Source organism: Macaca nemestrina, chromosome 17 (genome assembly GCF_043159975.1).
Source record: "Macaca nemestrina isolate mMacNem1 chromosome 17, mMacNem.hap1, whole genome shotgun sequence".
Lineage (NCBI taxonomy): Eukaryota > Metazoa > Chordata > Mammalia > Primates > Cercopithecidae > Macaca > Macaca nemestrina.
Window position 1 is genome coordinate 63449956 of NC_092141.1, and position 18782 is coordinate 63468737.

General features: G+C 47.0%; 1 protein-coding gene across 1 annotated transcript; it reads right to left on the reverse strand.

The window, feature by feature from the left end:
• Nucleotides 1-3934: 3934 nt before the first annotated feature.
• LOC105472237 (gasdermin B) lies at nt 3935-17970 on the reverse strand. The gene is given in 10 exon segments (XM_071083083.1): nt 3935-4298; nt 4760-4830; nt 5187-5325; nt 5451-5611; nt 7502-7526; nt 8247-8342; nt 9049-9217; nt 11921-12092; nt 16949-17023; nt 17026-17970. Coding segments are annotated over 10 exon segments (1218 nt in total). The 5' UTR covers nt 17183-17970; the 3' UTR covers nt 3935-4145.
• Between the last annotated feature and the right edge of the window lie 812 nt (nt 17971-18782).

The following is an 18782-nucleotide window of genomic DNA, read 5'->3' on the forward strand; positions in this document are numbered from 1 at the left end:
GTGATAGTGAATATCCTTGTCTTATTTCTGATTTCAGAGAGAAAGCTTATAACACTTTACTATTAAATATGATACTTACTATATATATTTTGTACATACTCTTATCAGATTAAAGAAATTTCATCCTGTTCCTAGTTTTCTTTTTTCTTTTTTTTTTTCGAGACAGAGTCTGGCTCTGTCCCCTAGGCTGGAGTGCAATGGCATGATCTTGGCTCACTGCAACCTCCACCTCCCGGGTTCAAACAATTCCCCCACCTCAGCCTCCCAAGTAGCTGGGATTACAGGAACCCGCCACCAAGACCGGCTAATTTTTGTATTTTTGTAGAGATGGGGTTTCACCATGTTGGCCGGGCTGATCTTGAACCCCTGATGTCAAGTGATCCGCCCATCTTGGCCTCCCAAAGTGCTGGGATTACAGGTGTGAGCCACTGCACCTGGCCCTGTTCCTAGTTTTCTAGGAATTTTAATCATGAATGGATATTGAATTTTGTCAGATGCATTTTTGTCTTTATTGAAATGATCCTGTCATTTTTCTTCTTAAATTGTGTGATAAATTAATTTTTCAATGTTAAACCAACCTTGAAATCCCAGATAAATCCAGTTTATATTATTCTGTTTCTAAGGTGATTTGGTTTGCTGATTTGTTTTGCTGTTTTTTCATCTAAGCTCATAAATGAGACTGGTCTGCATCTTCCTTTCTCTTATTGTTCTTGGTAAGTTTTGCTAGTGTTATGGATGAATTGGAAAATGTCTCTGAAAAAGTTTGTGTGAAATTAGAATTACTTATTCTTAAATACTTAATTGTATAACTGAAGAAACCATCTGGGCTTGGAATTTTCTTTGTGGGAATATTTTGTTTGTTTTTGAGAAGGAGTCTCACTCTATCGCCCAGGCTGGAGTGCAGTGTCATGATCTCGGCTCACTGCAACCTCTGTCTCCCAGATTCAAGCAATTCTCATGCCCCAGCCTCCTAAGTAGCTGGGATTACAGGCATACGCCATCATGCCCAGTTAATTTTTGCATTTTTAGTAGACACGGGCTTCACCATGTTGCCCAGATTGGTCTCGAATTCCTGACCTCAAGTCATCCACCCACCTCAGTCTCCCAAAGTGCTAGGATTACAGGTGTGAGTCACCATGCTTGGCCAATATTTTGTTCTTGATAGAGTATTCTTTGTTCTTAGAGGATTATTCATGTTTTCTATTTTTTTCCTGGGTCAATTTTGGGAAATTTTATTTTTTTAGGATAACACCCATTTCACCTAAAATTTCAAATTTATTGGCATAAAGTCATTTCTAATATCCTCTTGTCTTTTAAATGCCTGTAGCATCTTTAGAACTGTTCCCTTTTCACTCCTAAAACTGATGATATTTGCTCCCTCTCTCTTTTTATCACTCTTGTCAAGCTGGGCGCAGTGGCTCACACCTGTAATCCCAGCACTTTGGGAGGCCGAGGTGGGCGGATTACCTGAAGTCAGGAGTTCAAGACCAGCCTGGCCAACATGGCGAAACTCTGTCTCTACTAAAAAATACAAAAATTAACCAGGCGTGGTGGTGTGCACCTGTAGTCCCAGCTACTCAAGAGGCTGAGGCAAGAGAATTGTTTGAACCCAGTCAGTGAAGGTTGCAGTGAGCCAAGATCGCACCACTGCACTCCAGCCTGGGAGACAGAGACTCCGTCTCAAAAACAAAATAAATAAACAAGCAAACAAACAAACAAATAAATAAATAAAATATTACTCTTGTCAGAGATTTGTAAGTCATTTCAAAGGTCCAATGTCTGTCTTTATTGATCCTCTTCATGTTTTTGTTTCTTATCAATTCGTGTGCTTTTTCTTCTCTTTTTCCTGGATATATTTTGCTGGGGCTTTTTTGGAGGGGAAAGGAGGGGCTTGTTGTTGGGTTTGTTTTGGAGTTTTCTTTGGTAGCTTTTTGACATGAATACTTAGCTCTTCGATTTTTTTAGCTTTTTTTTTTTTTTGCTAACACAAACAATTAAGGTGATACATATATTTTCTCTTAAAAAAAGTCTTTAGCTTAATTCCACAAGTTTGATATATATATTTTTATTATCATTAAGCAGAAAAAAATCTTAGAATTTCCATTAGGATTTCTCCCTTGACTTTTGAGTTACTTGAAAGTGTGTGCCTTAAGCCGGCATAGTGGCTTATTCCCATAATTCCAACACTTCGGGAGGCTGAGGAGGGAGGATCAGTTGAGCCTGAGAGTTCAACACCAGCCCTGGCAACATAGTAAGGCCCTGGCAACATGGTGAGACCCCATCTCTACAAAAAATAAAAAATTAGATGGGGCATGGTGGTGCGTACTTATGGTCCCAGCTACTTAGGGGGCTGAGGTGGGAGGATCACTTGAGCCCAGGAGGTAGAGGCTGTAGTGAGCCATGATTGCACCTCTGCACTCTAGCCTGGGCAACAGAGCAATACCACATCTCTCAAAAGGAAAACGTATGTGCCTTAGCCAACCAAGCACAGTGACTTACACCTGTAATCCCAACACTTTGGGATGCCAAAGCAGGAGGATCACTTGAACCCAGAAATTCAAGACCGGCCTGGGCAACACAGGGAGACGCCATCTCTACAAAAAAAAAAAATTTAAAAATTAGCCAGGCATGGTGGTGCACACCTGTAGTCCCAGCTACTCAAGAGGCTGAGGAGGGAGCCTGGGAAGTGGAGGCTGTAGTAAGCTGTGATTGCTCCACTGCACTCCAACCTGGGTGACACGGCATGACCATGTCTCAAATATATATATTTGTGGGAGATTAATTCCTCCAGAGATAATTTGTGTTTGGTTCTGACAGGCATCTGGGGGTCCATTCAATCCAAGACCCCCAAAAACCAAGTTCACAATTTGAGATTCTCTGGAATTCTCAGAGGATACAAATAGAAGCTAAGTTCTGAGAAAAGACTGGGCTGTGGTTTTCACAGAATTTTTTTTCCTTTCCTTTTGCTAACCTTTTCCTCACTCAGTATCAAGAAAGTCTTCCCCGCAGTCCCCTGGGGGTGCAGTAAGAACAGTAAGTTTACTGCTAATTCACCCTAACCCTTACAGTGTAGCCGTTTGAGATTAGTCTAATACGGTAGGGAAGGTTTCCTTTTACTAGACTCCCAAATGTGGATAGGCCCTTGGCCTTGGCTTCTGGAGTCATCAGTCCAGGAGGCTAGCCAAACCCAAACTTACTTTGCCTGGATTTGCCAATTATCAATCCCCCTCACCTGGGGCAAAATTACTTTAATGTTCTGATATTTCACTTACCTCTCTGGGTCTCTACAAAGAAAGGGTAGGTCACAGAGTAACTTCACCTGCTCATTTATATTTGGGAAATGTTTGAATGGTTTATAACAAGCATATATTTCTTTAACTTTTAATTACAGTTTCTTTAAAAATATCAAATAGAACTAAAAGGCTGGCCAAGTGCGGTGGCTCACAGCTGTAATCCCACCACTTTGGGAGGCCAATGGGGGCAGATCACTGGAGCTCAGGAGTTCGAGACCAGCCTGGCCAACAAGGGTGAAACACCATCTCTACTAAAAATACAAAAATTAGCCGGGCATGGTGGCGGGCACCTGTAATCCCAGCTATTCTGGAGACTGAGGCAGAAGAATCGCTTGAACCCAGGAGGCAGAGGTTGTAGTGAGCCGAGATCACGCCATTGTACTCCAGCCTGGGCAACAACAGCAAAACTCTGTCTCAAAAATAATAAATAAATAAATAAATAAAAGGCTGATGATAAAAACAGCAATCTCCTGTCTACTCCCAGTCCTACACCTCCCAGCCTGCACTCCTTTCATTGCTTTCTAGCTTCCAAAGATGTGTTAAAGTTTCTTATCTGCTGCTGCATTCTTTTCATCCTTGTAGGTTTATACAAAGCTTTTCTATTGCTTTACTGTCATTTAGTGAGGCTTCAAGAGACAAAATTAACATGCACAACCTGCCACTTTTAATTAGAAGCATAAAATCCAGGCTGATTTTGGACGTTAACACGGAGTGAATGGGATACATCAAAGAATGGTTGGCTGCTTGTTTTAAAGAGGTCCCACTGGTAACAGGATGGTAGTGACGATGGCGGTGAGGACAGACCGGTGAAGGGAGAACCCAGAGGCTTGTGGGGAGAAAGGGTTTTTGTGGTTAGGAAGAGACGGAGGTAGGCCCCTCAGCCAGCTCCAGCAGGACAGAGACAACAACATACAGCGCACAGGGAATTCGTGCCTCAGGGTCACAGTCCATGTCATGAGGACTGCTGGCCAGCTCATCCCAGTTCTGCTCCATGATAGGTTTCACCTGCAAGGAAACCCACCAGATTGTAAAAGCTAGGAATAACGATATACCAGAAATGGCAAATATTTGGTCACACTCCTTACTGCTGAGCCGACAGGCAGACGTAATAATCCATCATGGCACTCTTTCCTGCAGAGCCCGGGGAGCTTCATACTCTCTCAACATAGTGGCAGGCTCTGCTAGTCAATCTGCACTGGAACTCAAGATCACACCAGCTGCTATCCTGAGACTAACCAATTTACACCCCTCTCTTGCCCATAGATAAACAACAGAGCCTAAAGAACCCATTACAAATTGTCCTGGCAACTCTGTGTCCAGGGAATTGTTACAAACCAGCTGCATGGATGTGAGCTGGCAGAAAACCATGGAATAAGAAGGGGCTGTACCCTGGGACTTCTGGGTCCCTTGAGCATATGGGCATTCCCTTTCACTATGACCCTGGCCCTCAGCCCAGGCTGTCTCACCTGGGCCTTCAACAGAGGAAGAGTCCCCTTCTCCAGGGCCTCAGCCACAAGATGCTGCTCCTCAGACAGCTCTGGGGGTAAAGAAAGAGAGTGGTTGGCAAAAAGGAGAGATACATGGTGAGACAGGGCCTCAGTGGCTGATCACACCCAGAACATGCATCATCAAAAGGTTCCAGAGAGCCCCTGGGAGTGCTAGATGAGAGTTGCTCCAAACAGGCCTCTGCTGCGACTCCTGCTTCCCTCTCGGCCTGCAGGAGGTCATAGACGAGGAACCAGCCTCTCAATGCCTGGCCTGAGGGACATGAAGGGGTACCCCCCTGTGAACTGTGAAGAGCAACGTGCAGCCCCTCCTCCCAAGATGTGACTTCCCACAGGCCTCTCTGCTCACACTTCCTCCACCCCAGCCTACAGCGAGACCCTTCCTCACCTAGCAAGGCATCCAGGAAGTCCAGAATGGCCTCTGCGCGTGCTCCTACCAAGATCCCAGCAGCATTAAAAAGGCTGCTTAGGAGAGGATTGACTGGGTCCTCCATCTGCAGCTCCCCGAAAATCAGGACCTCAGATATCTAGGGCCAGGAGTTGTGGGAGATGAGCACCAGTCTCACCAGAGCAGACCATCCTCACTGTGCCAACTGCCCTCCCCTCTGGCTCCTCTCTCTCTCTGCCCCAGTGCTTTCTTAGGGGCTCTTACTTTTTGCTCTAGATCCTGCCAAAGCTCCTCCCTGCCGAGGCACTTAGTGAGGAAGTTTAGCACATCTTTCCTCTTGTCCTCCGTCAGTTCCTGGAGGACACTTTCCATGTTCTCCAACTTCTCCTTCATGTTTCTGGAATCCTCTGAACCCAAAGACTTTCCTGTAGAGGCAGCAGTTGAGAACCTGGGCCACCCAGCCCAAAAGGCTTTATTTCTGAGGCTCTGTTATTTGTCTGCCTGGCTTCTGGAGACCACCTCTTTGTATCTTCCCTTCTTCCAATCTTTCCGTGTTAAAATTAAGCATCCTTCTTCCGAGATACCTACCATCATTGCCTCCCACTGACCCCACGTCCATCTTCCATCTCCCCAGCTCACCCCCAGTCTAGTCCCAATCCCAAATTCTTCTCCACCTCCCGGAAAAAACAAAAACTTGGTTATTTGGTCCTTGCCATTCCAAGTGCAGTCCTCAGGCCACACTGGAAGTAATTAGGATTTGGAGAAAGTTGAAGCAGTGGTTCTCAACCTTGACTGCATGAGAATCACCCGAGGAGTTACTCCGAATCCTGAGGTCCAGGCCATACCCCCACAATTAAGTCAGAGTTTCTGGAGATGGGACTCAGTCGCCACTAGTTTTAAAGTTCCCCCGTGTGATTTCAGGGTATAACCAATGAGAACCACTGCGTTTAGAGGAGACAGACTCAGCCTCCAGACTAAAGTTGAAACCTGCTAGGCAGTGCCCCTCCTTCATACCTACTCCGCTGACCCCACCTGAGCAGCAGTCTTGAGCCACTCAGGGTGGGTTGGTGCAGCCACCCTGAACACACTTGGCTATCACCCTTACCTAAACAGGATGAAGCACCATCCTTCTCTGCAGAGAGAGGAAGAGTTATTTCAGAATCTTTAGATCACCTCCAGTCCCCTGCAGACTTCTCTTCCCAGTGATGGAAGTTTTCACGCTTGCAATCTGAGCCCTCACGGGTGACGGCTGGTACCAGGGAGCCTGCATCCTCATCAGTGTGTGTCAATGGGAAAGCACTGTATTTGCAGACCCCTCCCATATCCTCAAAAACAGGCAGTCATAGGACCGTGCCTAGATGACTGAGGAAGAAGCCAAGGCCCAGAAAGGGGGCAGCATACACTCAGTCGCTCTGCAAATTTGGGTCAGACTTCTCTATCCCTTTCCAACCTCTCTTAGGCAGTACAACCCTGCTGGCATCAAGGGGAAAACCTAGAAATTCCAGAGGAAGCCACACAATTCAGAATCACAGGGACCTTCTAGTCTCACTCCTTTATTTCAAAGTCAGGAAAGGGCAGGCACGGTGGCTCACGCATGTAATCCCAGCACTTTGGGAGGCCGCAGTGGGTGGATCACTTGAGGTCAGGAGTTTGAGATCAGCCTGGCCAACATATAGTGAAACACTGTCTTTACTAAAAATAAAAATAAAATTTAAAAAAACTTAGCTGGGCATGGTGGTGGGCACCTGTAATCCCAGCTACTTGGGAGGCTGAGGCAGGAGAATTGCTTAAACCCAGGAGGTAGAGGTTGCAGTGAGCCGAGATCACACCACTGCACTCTAGCCTGGGTGACAGAGCAAGACTCTGTCTCAAAAAATTAAATTAAACTAAAATAAAGTCAGGAAAACTGTGACTTGAGAGGCTGTAGAGCTAGTGAGTGGCAGGATGGGACTAGACCCTGAGACTGCCTGACTCCAGTCCAGGACCCTTTTCACAGCCAGTGCTGTCATGCTGGAACTGGCCAAGTCATTTAATTGTGCTTCCTAGGCCAAAAAGCCTTCAGGGAGGGCTGTAAGCTCAGGATCCAGCTGACCGCCAGCACAAAGTTGTCCTAGGAGCAGCCTGGAAACCCTAGTCCAACGTACAATCCAGACTCTTCTCCAACAGGCTAATTTTTCTCCTGCGTTTGCCATGGTTCCCACCTGTGGGTGCATCCTACCACATCCTTGGACCTAACCACTCTATAATTTCATTTTTAAAAATAGTGTTCTTGCCCATTCTGAAATGATGAACAGGAAACCCAGCAGCTCACTCACCTTCTGGAAAGGTTTTGTTTTGTCCCTCAAACAAATATCGAAACAAGCACCAAAAAGGGAGGGAAAAAACAAGTTATTGGAGAGACCAGTTCTCACTCTGTAAGTTCCCTTTCTCCAGTCCCTCAATCCCCACACCAGCCTCCAATTAAAAAAAAAAAAAAGACAACTGTTCTTTTTTTTTTTTTTTTTTTTTTGAGATAGAGTTTTGCTCTTGTTGCCTAGGCTGAAGTGCAATGGTGAGATCACGGCTCACTGCAACCTCTGCCTCCCAGGTTCAAGCAATTCTCCTGCCTCAGCCTCCCAAGTAGCTGGGATTACAGGCACACGCCACCACACCTGGCTAATATTTATATATTTCATAGAGACAGGGTTTCACCACTTTGGCCAGGTTGGTCTCAAACTCCTGACCTCAGGTGATCCGCCCACCTTGGCCTCCCAAAGTGCTGGGATTACAGGCGTGAGCCACCACACCCAGCCAAAAAAGACAATTATTCTCTTTAGAGACTGGGAGAGGAGTTAACGACTCTTATGTCATGTTCAGGCAAACCCTGAGTCAGCGGGTCCAGGTCCCCAGGCCACAGCATGGAGCCTCAGTCCTTCCTAGTGCTGAATCCACCCTTTTCCCTGGACCCCTCCACAACCTCCAAGCTCACCAGCCACCCACCCTAGGCTGACAGAGTCTGGTTGAATCCCACCCCCCACCTCACTGGTGTGTTTAGGTTTCCCCATCCTGTTCCCCATCAGCCTTTGCTTATTCATCGTCTCCTTTGTTGGGGAAGACAAGCTGCTTTACTCGATAGCTCAGGACCCGATTTGGGAGGATGGTCACTTCCCTTTGGCCCTAGGAAAAAGGAGCTCACATTGACAGATCCCCAGGTGCATTATCTTGCCTGATTTCCCAAACAATCCTGTGAGGCAGTCATTTGTATCCCCATTTTATAGACGAGAAAACTGAGGCTCTGAGGGGTCAGCAGGTGAGTCCGTCTCACAGCTAAAAACAGTGGCAGAGCTGAAATTTGAACCCACGTCTGATGCCAAAACTCATCCTGTTGCCACTGTTCATTCAACAAATGTTTACTGAGGAGTTGCTTTGTTCTAGGCACCATGGCTCCTGTCCTCCTGCCTCCTAGAAAGGAGACAGACAAACAAGCAAAAATACACTTGTGTAATGATGAACCATGGGAAATGTACAACGAAAATGAAGGCTGGGCGCAGGGCTCACACCTGTAATCCCAGCACTTTGGGAGGCCGAGGTGGGTGGATTGCTTGAGCCCAGGACTTTGAGACAGCCTGGACAACATAGCAAGACCTCATGTCTATTTAAAAAAAAAAAAAAGAAAGAAAATGAAAATGAAAAGAGGGCATCGCTAGAGAGTAACAAGGGAGGGACTGGGCAATGCCACCCACCCTTTCTTGGGGCAATGTGGCCAAGAGCAGCAGGGCTGCTAGGAGAGGAGTGAAGGAAGAGTCTAGGGCTGGCATTGCCTTGACTTGCGGTGCGTGGGCCAACGCTGACCGTCACAGTTCCTGCCTCCCAGGATCCTAACCTTGTGTTCATAGCTGAGATGACTCTGAAAAATCTCGTTTCCAAATTTATATTGCCGGTCGCTTTTCAGGATTTCTTTCTTTACCATCTCCAGAGTTTCTGTCACCAGATACAGGTTTTCTCTCCTATTAATTGATCGGAATGAAAAGGGTAGTTCCCTCTTCAGCTTCCTGGAGACAGTAGAGGGAGATCAGAGTTGAGGATCTCAGGGTCTTACCTCCCACTGACTCTTCTCCCTCTCCGTGAGCCAGCTCCCATTTAAGATTAATCGCTTCTGAGACTGGAAAACCAAGGAACACAGCACTCCATCGCAGTTCACTTTACCCACCTTGGGGTGGAGGTAGGGGTGGGGTACAAAGTAGGGCGAGAGGCCGGGTATGGTGGCTCTCGCCTGTAATCCCAGCATTTTGGGAGGCTGAGGTGAGTGGATCACCAGGCACACATCTGTAATCCCAGCTACTCAGGAGGCTGAGACAGGAGAATCACTTGAACCCGGGAGGCAGAGGTTGCAATGAGCCAAGGCTGCACCGTTGCACTGCAGGCTGGGCAACAAAGAAAGACTCCATCTCGAAATAAATAAGTAAATAAATAAATACAAACAAAGTGGGGCAAGAATTCACTAGCATTTATGGAGGATTACAATGTGCCAGCTGTGAGACACACTTTTCCACTTAACCTTCACAATCCTGTGACGGTAGGCAGAATTACATCCACTTTCCACATAAAGATACTGAGGCTTAGTGACAGGTTGTGAATGGTCCAAGGCCACACAGATAGTAAGTGTAGAGCTGGGATTCAAACCCTGGTCAGTGTAAATCCAAAGGGAGTGCCCTTCCCATGACACTGAGATAGGCATCTGTGAAGCCCAAGACACCCTCTTCTCTGACGAGGGCCTCCAGTTCCTTGCACAGTCCCTGGAGCCAGCTGCACCACCTGCCCTTAGGCTCATGAAGCATCTGATTCCATTCCCGCTGGAGGAAACTCATGTTATGACCTAAAATGTCTGATGGAGTTTCTATTTGCAATCAAAAGGCCCTCGAGGAAGACATGGGTCCCTGCCTCCAATGACCTTCCCCTACCTATCCAGTGCCCCCACCCCACATATAGATACCAATACCCTCACCTGACAAACAAGCATTCTATAATAGAAAACACTGAGGCCGGTTGCAGTGGCTCAAGCCTGTAATCCCAGCACTTTGGGAGGCCGAGACAGGCGGATCACGAGGTCAGGAGATCGAGACCATCCTGGCTAACACGGTGAAACCCCATCTCTACTAAAAAAATACAAAAAACTAGCCGGGTGAGGTGGTGGGCGCCTGTAGTCCCAGCTACTCGGGAGGCTGAGGCAGGAGAATGGCGTAAACCCAGGAAGCGGAGCTTGCAGTGAGCTGAGATCCGGCCACTGCACTCCAGCCTGGGCGACACAGTGAGACTCCGTCTCAAAAAAAAAAAAAAGAAAAGAAAAGAAAACACTGAGCTCTCTCAGAAAAATTCCGAGGGCCCTCCCTACTGTGGTAGGGAGGGGTAATTCAAAGGACCAGTAAAGTTTTATTGTAAGCCTTTGTTTTTAATTTATTAATAAAAAAAGAGGGGGCCTGGGCGGAGTGGCTCACACCTGTAATCCCAGCACTTTGGGAGGCCAAGGCAGGTGGATCACCTGAGGTCAGGAGCTCGAGACCAGCCTGGCCAACATGGTGAATGAAACCCTGTCCCTACTAAAAACACAAAAATTAGCCAGGCATGGTGGCGGACACCTGTAGTCCCAGCTCCTCGGGAGGTTGAGGCAGAAGAATCTCTTGAATCCAGGAGGCAAAGGTTGCAGTGAGCCAAAAATGGGCCATTGCACTCCAGCCTGGGCAACAAAAGTGAAACTCCATCTCAAAAAAAAAAAAAAGAAAAGGAAAAGGAAAAAGGCACCTGCTCCCACTCCACTCAAGGAGAGCAAGGCCAGGAAAACTGCGGGGCACCTTCCCCTGAGCTACTCCTCAATCTCCAACAATCCCAGCTGAGGAAAACAACCACAGAACTATTGTTGAGGGCATGGCTAGTGATGTCCTCTTGAATTGGAAGCACCTGCCCACCAGCTACCAGCACCTCTGTGGCATTTGATTGGTGCCACCCTGCTGGGGTGGGGTGGCTGCACTCCATGCAGGAAATGTCCTCCAAGGGTTGCTTTGCTTTCATTGTGCTTCACTTTAGCTCTCTTTCACTCAGTACCTGCTATGTGCTTGGAGTCAATACAGAAAGGTTAGTAAAGTCAGTCCCTTGTCACAAGTTGCTTCCAGTCCAGTGGGAAAGACGAACATGGAAGCCACTGGCTTGCCCACAAGGCAGAGGCAAACAAGCACAAAATACTGATGTGGTCAGCTCAGTGCAGGAGAGCAGAGGAGAGCAAAGGAGAGTGCCTCTTAAACCACCAGGTTTGGAGGCGGAGGTTGCAGTGAGCCGAGATCGCACCATTGCACTCTAGCCTGGTCGACAGAGCGAGACTCCGTCTCAAAAAAAAAAAAAAAAAAAAAAAAAAACAACACCAGGTTTGTCCAAGTCAGAGGAATTAACCATCCTGGGGAACAGCAGGGATGTGAGTGAACTGGGGGCATCAGAAGGCTTCCTGGAGGCTGCTCCTGGGTAAATGAGAAGGTTTTCTGGAGGCAGAGAAGAGGAAGGCATGCTTGTGTAAAGGGCAGGCTGGAGTAATCCTGGAAGTAGAGAGTGAGAGGCTGCCCTAGAGAGCCAGTCCCCCACAAAGCTAATGAAAAGCAGGGAAAATAAAAATAAAAATAAATAAAAGAGTAGGTCCGCCACCCTTGAATCCCTTGGTTCCCGAGATGGGCTTCTTCCCCTCCTTCCCTGCTGCCCAACTCCAACCTCACCTGTTCTCAAGGGTATCCAGATACTGCTGGGATATCCAGTTCTCAGATATCTCGATTTTCTGATCGTGGGAGCCCTAGAAGCTGCCTGAAATTGTTATTTTTTGGGGCAATTTCACTATCAACTTTCCCTTTGAGTCTACATTATCCAGAATTTGAAACTCAGCCTTTTGACCTGGAAAGAGAATGGTAAAGGTCACTCTGGCGCGGACCCCCAAAAGATCTCTCTCCAAAAAACCCTCCTTGGGGCAGCCCCATCCTGGGCTCCATGCCACCACCCCCCTCCCTTCTGAGGGAGCGCTCCAGCTGCGGCTGTCCAGGAAATGCTGTTCTCACCAGAAGCTCAGTTACCTGGGGTCACAGGATCCCAGAATGGAGCCCATTCCTCTCCACCTTCTTACCACACGACCTTGGGTAAGTCACTTAACCTCTTTGTTTCTTCATCTACAGTAGGAGAATATTACTAATGTTTATTTCCTATATTTAGGGAAATTAAGGCCAGGCGCAGTGGCTCACGCCTGTAAACCCAGAACTTTGAGAGGCTGTGGCAGGCAGATCACTTGAGGTCAGGAGTTTGAGACTAACCTGGCTGATATGGTGAAACCCCGTCTCTACTAAAAAATACAAAAATTAGGGCCAGGCGCGGTGGCTCATGCCTGTAATCCCAGCACTTTGAGGTCAGGAGTTCAAGACCAACCTGGCCAACATGGTGAAACTCCATCTCTACCAAATTAGTCGGGGGTGGTGGCACGTGCCTGTAATTCTAGCTACTTGGGAGGCCGAGGCAGGAGAATCGCTTGAACCTGGGAGGCGGAGGCGAAGGTTGCAGTGAGCCAAGATCAAGTCACTACACTCCAGCCTGGGCGACAGCCAGACTCCATCTCAAAAAAAAAAGCAGTTATGTTGCTGTTGTTTGTATGAACCACACAAGTATAAAGTGAGGCAACCCTGGAAAGTCACCCACATGCATGGACTCTGCCCTGATTGATCAGGCACTAATAAGGGCCTTGGTTCTGAGTCAGTTGCCGCCCCAGGGTTCGTGGATGATATGTGGGCATGCTGAAGGGGCTGCGTGCCTTTGTCTCCAACCTCCCAGATGGGAACTTACAGGGGAGGAAGAGCTCCCATTGCTAGGTTTTGGAGGCAGGACTGGATTTCCAAAGACAAATCAATCCATTTTGGAACTGGTGGAAATGTGACAGAATTGGAAACAGTGCCTGAAATCACTATTTGTGTGTACACGAGACACAAATGTCTTAGGGACCATTTGCGTCTTGAGCAGTGTAAAAGAAAAGAAAAATATCAGAGAGAAAAAGAAAAAGAAAAACGATGTGCACAAAGAGTACTATATGAAGAAGAGGAAAAAGAGTAACTTCTGGTAGAGAAACCTGACAAACATTACCTCAGCCAGGTGATCAAGGTCAACATCAACAGTGATAGGTCATGTTGATAGTACATACCCCTGATGTGATGTAATAGGAATGGTACTTTACCTCTGTGGTCTTCCTCCCTGAGACCCAGAACCCAGTCTAACCATGAAAAAAACATCAAATTCCAACAGAGGGACATTCTACACTATCCCTGACCAGTACTGCTCAAAACTGCCAAGATTATCCCAAACAGGCAAAGTCTGAGAAACTGTCACAGCCAAGAGGAGCCTAAGGAGACATGACAACTAAATGTAATGTGGGATCCTGGATGGGATTCTGCAATAGAAAAAGGACACTAGGTCAAAACTAAGATAACATGGGCTGGGTGCGGTGGCTCATGCCTATAATCCCAGCACTTTGGGAGGCCAAGGCAGGCGGATCACCTGAGGTCAGGAGTTCAAGACCAGCCTGGCCACATGGCGAAACGCTGTCTCTACTAAAAATACAAAAAATTAGCCGGGTGTGGTGGCGTGCGCCTGTAATCCCAGCTACTCAGGAGGCTGAGGCAGAAGAAACACTTGAACCTAGAGGCAGAGGTTGCAGTGAGCCGAGATTGCGCCACTGCACTGCAGCCTAGGCAACAGAGCGACACTCCATCTCAAAAAAAAAAAAAAAAAAAGTTAATATGAATAAAGTATGGACTTTAACAACAAACAAAAAATCCTATGGACTTTAGTAACAAACAAAAAATTCTATGCACACTTTTTTTTTCTTTTTGAGACGGAGTCTCTTGCTTTGTCGCCAGGCTGGAGTGCAGTGGCATAATCATGGCTCACTGCAACCTCCGCCTCCCAGGTTCAAGCAATTCTCCTGCCTCAGCCTCCCGAGTAGCTGGAATTACAGGCATGCGACACCACACCCAGCTAATTTTTGTATTTTTAGTAAAGACAGCGTTTTGCCATGTTGGCCAGGCTGGTCTCAAACTCCTGACATCAAGTGATCTGCCCACCTCGACCTCCCAAAGTGCTGGGATTACAGGCATGTGCCATTGTGCCCAGCTAATTTTTGTTTTTTTTTTTTTTTTTTTTTTTTTTTTGAGGCAGAGTCTCGCTCTGTCGCCCAGGCTGGAGTGCAGTGGCGCGATCTCGGCTCACTGCAAGCTCCGCCTCCCGGGTTCCCGCCATTCTCCTGCCTCAGCCTCCCGAGTAGCTGGGACTACAGGCGCCGCCACCACGCCCGGCTAATTTTTTTGTATTTTTAGTGGAGACGGGGTTTCATTGTGTTAGCCAGGATGGTCTCGATCTCCTGACCTCGTGATCCGCCCGTCTCGGCCTCCCAAAGTGCTGGGATTACAGGCTTGAGCCACCGCGCCCGGCCCAATTTTTGTATTTTTAGTAGAGACAGGGTTTCGCCATGTTGGCCAGGCTGGACCTGAACTCCTGACCTCAAGTGATCCACCTGCCTCGGTCTCCCACAGTGCTGGAATTACAGGCGTGAGCCACGTGCCCAGCCCTATGCACACTTTAACTGCACCATCAGCATTACATAGTTACAAAATAACCCATTTAAATAGGGAGCAGACCAAGCTAAAAAATCAATTCAAATTACCAATTCCCATTATTTTAAGGATTTTCTTTTTTAAGTTTGGTTTCACCTCTGCCTCCGAATTTTGTATGCACACAGATGAGCTTTTCCTTAAAGGAAGTTGACTGACTTAGTCAATTTTTTTTTTCCAGACTTACACTTTGCCCTGTCCCTGAGGAGTAATATTATTGTGGCAAAACATCCTAGTTCTGGGTTAGAGTATTTTTCCATTTTCAGTGAATTGATCATTTGGCAAAGTGATTTTTTTTTTTTTTTTTTTTTTTTTGAGAGCTGGCTTTTAGCAAATTGGCTCTTGGCAGTTTACTTTTCAGAGCATTGACTCAGTCTTTGAAAAATGCGAATCTGAAATTTCTCCAAAAGTCCCTTGCTTGCTCAACGAAACTCCACTTGTGGAGAGGCCCACCACCTCCAAGTAATCTGGGTACCGCTCTCGGTCACTTAAAGTACTTCCTGGCACATTGTAATACTCTAAAACTGCTCAGGGCTGTTAGAGCTCATCTCTTGGCATGAGACCTCATAAAAAGAAACAGACTGTATCAGAGAGGTCTGAGCTATGAACTCCTTGCTATTTTTCATATTATGAAATGTTTTTTCACATTGTGAAATATAATGAACTCCTCACCATATTCCAGCGTGGGCTCCAAGTGAGAGTTTGACACTTAAACCCAGGGGCTTCTGAAACCCAAGTACCCCAGGAATAACTGAGATCAGAGGCAGGGGGATGGAATAATTGACTCTTCCATAAATTCCCCCAATATCTTAGGGATTTCTGCTCATCAGCAACTCCCCTTTCAGTCTTGACAGCCAGGGAACATGAAAGGATAGTAAGAATCACCACCATGACCACCAGATGATGGGAGCTAACTTTTATTAAGTGCTCCTTTTGTGGCAGACTGTGATAAATGATTCACATAATTTGTTCTAATTTGATTCTTTTTTTTTTTTTTTTTTTTTTTGAGACAGAGTCTTGCTCTGTCGCCCAGGCTGGAGTGCAGTGGCATGATCTCGGTTCACTGCAACCTGAGCCTCCTGAGTTCAAGCAATTCTCCTGCCTCAGCCTCCTGAGTAGCTGGGACTACAGGCACGTGCCACCATGCCTGGCTAATTTTTTATATATATTTTTTAGTAGAAATGGGGTTTCACCGTGTTAGACAGGATGGTCTTGATCTTCTGACCTCATGATCCGCCCACCTCGGCCTCCCAAAGTGCTGGGATTACAGGAGTGAGCCACCATGCCCGGCCCTCATTTGATTGTTACAACAGTCCTCTAGAGTTGACACATGAGGAAACTGAAACTTAGAGCAATACAACAACTTGTCCAAAGGTCACCCAGCTGATAAGAGGCAGAGCCAGGCTTTGAAACCAGGTGCTTCCAGCCCTAAAGCCTGCATCCTTTCTTTTTTTTTTTTTTTTTTTGAGACGGAGTCTCGCTCTGTCGCCCAGGCTGGAGTGCAGTGGCCGGATCTCAGCTCACTGCAAGCTCCGCCTCCTGGGTTCACGCCATTCTCCGGCCTCAGCCTCTCGAGTAGCTGGGACTACAGGCGCCCGCCACCTCGCCCGGCTATTTTTTGTATTTCTTAGTAGAGACGGGGTTTCACCGTGTTAGCCAGGATGGTCTCGATCTCCTGACCTCGTGATCCGCCCATCTCGGCCTCCCAAAGTGCTGGGATTACAGGCTTGAGCCACCGCGCCCGGCCCTGCATCCTTTCTTAACCAGTAAGCAAACTGCCCTCACTTACTTATCCACTTCAATGATAAACACACGAGAAGAGCTCTGCTAAATTAAAAGCAGATTGTTTTACAAGGGAAAAATGGGAAAGAAAGACCATTTAGGAATGGTTTCCAATGGAAATAAATCTCCACTTCTCCCACTCTCCTCCCACCATGCAGCTCTTCCGTGCATTTCTTAAATTAAGGTGTGTGGATGTGTACAAACAAATTCCACAGTTTCGTTGATTGGTTGATTTGGTTGATAACAATGGTGAATTGAGAAAGAGAAGGAATACAAATGGTCAAGGCCTCCTGGCTGGCCACCTGTCATCTACCTTATACTGACCTTGGAGCCCAGAATCCAGTTCATCTAACCGCTTGTCCCCATCTGTGTCCAGAATGTCCATCAGGGTGAGGCCATCGTGTAGTGCCGGCATCCAAAGACAGTTCTCTTCTCCTCCACCAGATGGAAGCAGTGGAATCTATCAGCATCAATGAGGCTTCTAACAGCAATCATATCCCCTCCAGCATCCATCTCCTTAACTACAATTCTTGTGATTTCCTCAAATATGCTGAACATTGCACCTGGACTGACTCGGAAATAGAAGCCAATTTCAGTTTTTGGAAGGAGGGTATTGGTTCAAGTATTTAAATCTTCCACATTTGGCAGCCTGAGGTGTCAGGCCTCTGAGCCCAAGCTAAGCCATCATATTCCCTGTGACCTGCACATATACATCCAGACGGCCTGAAGCAACTGTGTTGTAACCAAGAGAGTTGTAGAGAAATGCCACACTACGAGACTCATTCAGGAGTCCTTTATTGCCGGCGACCGAGAGACGGCTAGCACTCAAAATTTTCTCGGCCCCGAAGAAGGGGCTAGATTTTCTTTTATCCTTTGGTGTAGAAAGGGGAGGGGGAGCCTCACTGAAGCAATCTTACAGAAGTAAAACAGGCAAAAAAAGTTTAAAAAGACAAATGGTTATGGAAAAACAAACAGTTCCAGGTGCAGGGGCTTTAAATCTATCACAAGGTGATAGACATGAGGGCTTTGGGTACCATCAACCGGACACAAATGTGGGGGCTTAGGGTACTATCAACCAGATGAATTCCTGGGAACTGCGGATATAGCTTGCCACGGTATCTTATCAGTTAATTGCATTCTTGGATGTGCTGGGAGTCAGCTTGCACAAGTTAAGTCCTTGAGGAAGGGGGGTGGGTAAGGGGCAGCAAGTGAAAGAGCCAAAATGGAGTTTGTCTGGCTCTCTCAGCTAAGGGAGAGTCAATTTAGGTTAAAACAAGGTAGGGTATCACAACTGAAGATCCACAAAAGAAGTGAAAATAGCCTTAACTGATGATACTCCACCATTGTGATTTGTTCCTGCCCCACCCTGATATGATATAGTCTCCCCTGCCCTTAAGAAGGTACTTTGTAATATTCTCCTGCCCTTAAGAAGGTACTTTGTAATATTCTCCTGCCCTTAAGAAGGTACTTTGTAATATTCTCCTGCCCTTAAGAAGGTACTTTGTAATATTCTCCTGCCCTTGAGAATGTACTTTGTAAGCCTATCCCAAGCCAGTAAGAACTAATGATAATCCCACCACCCTTTGCTGACTCCTTTTTCCGACTCAGAGCACCTGCACCCAGGCGAAATAAACAGCCTGGTTGCTCACACAAAGCCTGTTTGGTGGACTTTCTTCACACAGACACACATGACATGAGGTCAGGGAAGAACCAAAGGTTTCAGGACAACCACTACCTGGAATGATTTGCCTGCCTTACTTCTAGAAGGTGAGGCAGCCATGACTCAGTAAAGAGGGCTAAACATCACAGATCCCAGATTCTCCTCTGCCCCTCATGAAACCCATCTGGAGGAAGAAAGTAGCAGCTACTGTCCCAAACAGGGAAAGTGAGACCCATTTTCTACATCTCCCTCTGCAGAGTTGCCCCCTTGTTCCAAGGAGCCTGAGGGATGGAAAGGCAGGCCCACCACGCCCCAGCCAGATTAGCGCCAACGTTGACGAACAGAGGAACCAGAGACGGATGAAGGGCACGATTGCCAGACTTCACATTACTAACCTCAACTGGTCGTTTCTTCCCTTGGCTCTGATTCTTGAGCTCCCTGCCTTGCTGTATTCTGCAAGGCAGTTGGATGGGTGCCTCCCTACCAACAATTTCCCAA